General features: G+C 38.6%; 1 protein-coding gene across 1 annotated transcript in view; it reads left to right on the forward strand.

Annotated features, from left to right (window-relative positions):
* Nucleotides 1–3,975, forward strand: part of BAALC (BAALC binder of MAP3K1 and KLF4) — a 32,245-nt gene extending 28,270 nt beyond the window's left edge. Inside the window, exon 3 of the mRNA XM_024208950.1 lies at nt 3,688–3,975. Coding sequence (XP_024064718.1) covers nt 3,688–3,798 — 111 coding nt within the window. The 3' untranslated portion in view covers nt 3,799–3,975. The remainder of the gene's footprint in view (nt 1–3,687) is intronic.
* The last annotated feature ends 716 nt before the right edge of the window (nt 3,976–4,691 follow it).

Genomic DNA, 4,691 nt, shown 5'->3' on the forward strand with positions numbered 1-4,691 from the left:
CGGCGCTTTTTTTTGCTGCTTGGGGCAGCAAAAAAGCTAGAGCTGGCCCTGATGTCAGTCAGTAAGGTGAAAAGGATATGGGCCTAAAAGAAATTGATAATAAAAACAATTAATAAAATAATGAAGGAAATACAACAGTAGGACACTCAAGGGGTTAATGTTGGGTCCAGGATTATTGACTATATTGTATGAAAGATCCGACAGAGGAGGTGCACTGGGAGTTGAAGTTTGCTGACTGACATTAGGTTATTTTGATTAACAAAATCTATGGAGAATTGTGAGAAACACCAGATGGATGTGAACACTTTGGATGATTAGGCAGCACAATAGCAGATGCAATTCAACTTGCATAAATATAATGTACGTTGGCAAATGTAGGGGCCCAATTTTGCCCTCAGTTGCATGGGTGTAACTCCCACTGACTTCAGCAGGAGTTACACTTGTGGAAGTGAAGGCAGCATTGGCTCTATAATCTAGATAATCTGCAGGAAAAAAAATATCAGATTCATTGTGAGTGGCTAATGAAATATTTGCCAGGTACATAGCAACATTTGAAAAGGCAAATAGGTGAATTAAAATCGAGAAATAATATTATAAGACCGTTTCAAACACTAGTGTGCACTCATTTATCTTGTCCAGATATGGTTAGCACACCTTAAGAAAGGTAGAATGAGGACTGGAAAGGTCCAGAGAAGGCATGCATATATATATAAACTGTGCAATAATTATTTAGTCTGGAAAGGCAGAAAAAGACTTGAATGAATTATTCAAATTATGAAGGGCAGATTGAAGATTTCATAAAATACAAGGAGGCAATCATTGAAAATAAAGGGCAGTAAATTTTAGATAATTATAATAAATATTACTTTAGATAGTGTACGGTCAGCCTGTGGAATTGACTACTGAGGTAGGTCACTGAGGCAATTGCTATCACTAGATTTCTAAAAGGTAAATCTTTATTTTGCATGGGGACTATATATACTGTACATGTCCCCAATATGCACTGCATTTAAAGCTCAGCTTGAGGAAAAACACAGCTCCTCCTGTTAAAATTATCAGATTAATATGTATGAGCAGAGGTTAATGGCAAAGGACAGTTCACATCTGTAATGGGACATATGCCTCACCTTTCCTTGTTCACCACAGAATCTGCTCAGACTCTCTTCTTTTAGTGTCCACTCCATATAATTTATTCAAGTCCATTTAACCAACACCTGTCAGTACAACAATTCTACTTCCTGTAGCCCTATTACCATCAGACCCCTGTTCATCAGGACCCTGGAAGGAAAAGAGATCTCCCTTCCTTGGGATCTTCTTCAGTTTGGGCACAGCTGCCCTGCCCCAATAACACTTCCTTTCTGCCTTTTATCAAACTAGTCATCCGATGAGCCAATTAGTTCCTTAACTCACCCAGTGTTCCCATCTGATTAGCTAATTCCTCCCTATTTCCTCAATTAACTACTGCTGGGGAAACTAACTGAGACTACAGTGATCAGAGAGCTGACTCATCAATTAGGCCTCATCACTCTGTGACAACCTCATTTAAAAATGGACCATCTGAGCTATTATCTATATGATGGCACATACATTCTGGGACAAATCCTCCTGGCTCTACTTGCCCAGGCTGGCCCACAGGGTAACAAGGATTTGGCCCTCTGTTTCCTGTGTTTCACAGTAGCCACAGGACAATATATTGCATCATGAATTTTGCTTCAGGGAGTAAATAGCCAGGGCTACATCACTACATCTGGTTTTAAACAGAAATGCCCATGGACCTCTTGATGATTACTAAGAATAGAGTAATTCAGAAGAAAGCGACACATCTCCTACATCACAGTGATGGAACACCCCAGATTCTCATGACATTTTTTATATATTTGCTTAAGTGGAGGTCAAGCAAAGTGTCAGAGAAATTGTGCTGGTTTTGAGTAACAAGTGTATGGGTTTTCTTCTTGTACAAAACTTTTGGAAGGGTCAAAGGAGTCCAAATTTATAGCATGGAAAGAAAAGCACCTCTTTGGTAAAGAAGCATTAAAAGAGGGCTACACCATGGCCTTGTCCTGCACATAATCCCATGTTGTACAGGATCCCCCACTGCATGCCTGCATCAGACCTACCTAGATCATGGCTCTGAGGGCAAGGCAGAGAGGACATTGTGCTAGGTGCTATAAAATCACAGAACAAAAAGACGGTATCTGTCCCAACGAGTTTACAAACTGTCTGTCTGTATCCATCTGTTGTCTCTTGTTTTAAACTGAGATTATAAACTCCTTGGGGCATGGATTGTCTTTTTGTTCTAGATTTGTATAGCACAATGGGTTCCATGACAAAGGCCCCTGGGTGCTTTGGAAATAGATATAATTACTAATCATCATCAATCATCAACAGCATCATCATCCAAGCATAAGACAAGAGACAGATAGACAGATGGGGGAGCATAAGGAAATAATGCAACAATATTGGTCATAAGAACATAAGAATGGCCATACGGGGTCAGATCAAAGGTTCATCTAGCCCAGTATTCTGTCTTCCGACAGTGGCCAATACCACGTGCTTCAGAGGGAATAAACAGAACAGGTAATCACCCATTCCCAGCTTCTGGCAAACAGAGGCTAAGGTATGCATGACAGGCAATGGTATCAGTGTACCAGCAAGGACTCTGCACCTCTTCAGGCTGGCCAGCAGAGCTGATTGGATGCAAGAGGGGAATGCTGCTGCATCTTGCAAAGGGCTGATGCAGCATTCTCCTGGAAAAGGGAGCTTTGGATGATGTGTGTTCATAGTGATGTCTTTAAGACACAACTGCTTCCTGGTACTGCCCCATATTCTGGGCTGATCCAAAAGGGTTAGGACACCAAGAGGAGTACCTATGTAAAACTTATTTGTAAGTGACTAGAACCTGAGGATTAGTGCCAGTCCAGCTCCCGTTGACATCAAAGAGAGTTTGCCCATCAACGTTAAGGGGATCAAACTGTTTGTAATCGATTCTATTTTTAAGGGACAATTGGTATTACCAGGATTGGGTTTGCTGCTAGTGAATAAAATAAACTATTAATTTTTTATGTATTTTAACATTTTTTTAAAAAAAATAGAGTGACTTTTCTTCCATGAGAGCTGTATTGTAAAGTTCTTTATTCTTTGGAAGTGATTTGATACAGAACTGTACCATGTATATAAGACTTAATTCTCTTTTATACAAACCTAAACTATAATTTTGAAAAACCTATTCTGGTTTAAGAGCAGGAGAAACCTAAAGAAAACTCAAGCCAAACTTTGTCCTGAACAATGTATGCTCAACTCCCATTGGCTTCAATGGGAGTCCCCCAATGCCATCCATGGACTAAAATTAGCCCCATTGTTGAAAGGGGTACATTTTTCAGTCTGTGCACAGAGGTGCATGCGCAGCAGTGTTAATATCGGTCAATAGGATTTATTGGCCTGGTCCAATACCCACTGACATCTATGGGAGTCTTTCCCTTGATATCAACGGGCTTTGGATGAGGCCAGATAGATATCTATTGTGCTTAACTAAAAAATATACCCCAAATCACAAAAATGGGTGGAGAACACTTGGTCTTTCTGTGTATTTAACATATTTATTTTGACAAACCTCAGATAGCTGTTGTAAATATCTCACAATTTGCTGCCAATGTTGAACTCATTATATCGTTTTAAACTTTTTAACAGGCTAAATGGGACACCAAGAAAATGCCCACTAAAGAAGTCACCATTAATGTTACAAAAAGCATCAGACAAATTGACAGAGACAGAAGAATCACAAAGAATTGTGTCAATTAAAGGAGTAAAGCAAAAGCGAAGATGGACCTAACAATACTTTGCTGCACTTTAACTGTGACTGATCACTTAAGATTTGAAGATCTCAAGATGTTCTGTGTTGAATGCAATGGGCAGCGGCTGCTGAGTGCCTTGAGAAACGTTGTTTTAACTAGCAGTAAATAGCTGCAAACACTGTTGGATGTTCAGACATGTATTTATCTATTGCAATGGCACTGTACAAAAATATAACAAAATATGTGCCATTTTTCTCTCCAAGTCCTGTGCTATCTAATTGTAGATTTTCTATGCTGCATTGCTGTTAGGGATTGGACAATTAGAGCTGCAGTTCATCTCACTTTAAAACAGAGAAAGAATAATTAATCTGTGTTATTAGTAAGTAGCCTGAAATGTGTTATCTTCTGTTTTATAAAGTTAAAGATCTGACTGTCATAAAAACTCAAACCCAGATATCTCAGAAGTAAAGAAACACAAATGGCTTCCAATTTTAAACTATATATGTGATCCATGAGTCATATTGTCTTCTGGTTAAATTACCTTGTTTCAAGTTAGTTTCTATATCAGAAGAGTTTAGGTTTTGAAAGCAATAATACTCATGTTGTTACCAGTCTAATGAATCCGAAGTACCCAGTTTTAGCTCACGGGTAGTGTTCAGTTTACATTCTGTCTTGGCTCTTTCTCAATTCTCCCTTCAGAAACACCAAACTGAGAACTGTTTTACAAGATTTTGTAAGACACCCTTCACTTTCCAACTTTATATATAAATAAGCAGATTTCCCCAAATAATTTCATAATGATGACAACTGCAAGAAGATGATCTTTATTTGATAATTAAATTTAATTGATTTGGCAATATATTCTTGTTCTTTCAATATATAGAAAATGAGCAGAACATA

The sequence above is a fragment of the Terrapene carolina genome, unplaced genomic scaffold (genome assembly GCF_002925995.2).
Source record: "Terrapene carolina triunguis isolate 2854851 unplaced genomic scaffold, T_m_triunguis-2.0 Scaffold58, whole genome shotgun sequence".
Classification (NCBI taxonomy): domain Eukaryota; kingdom Metazoa; phylum Chordata; order Testudines; family Emydidae; genus Terrapene; species Terrapene triunguis.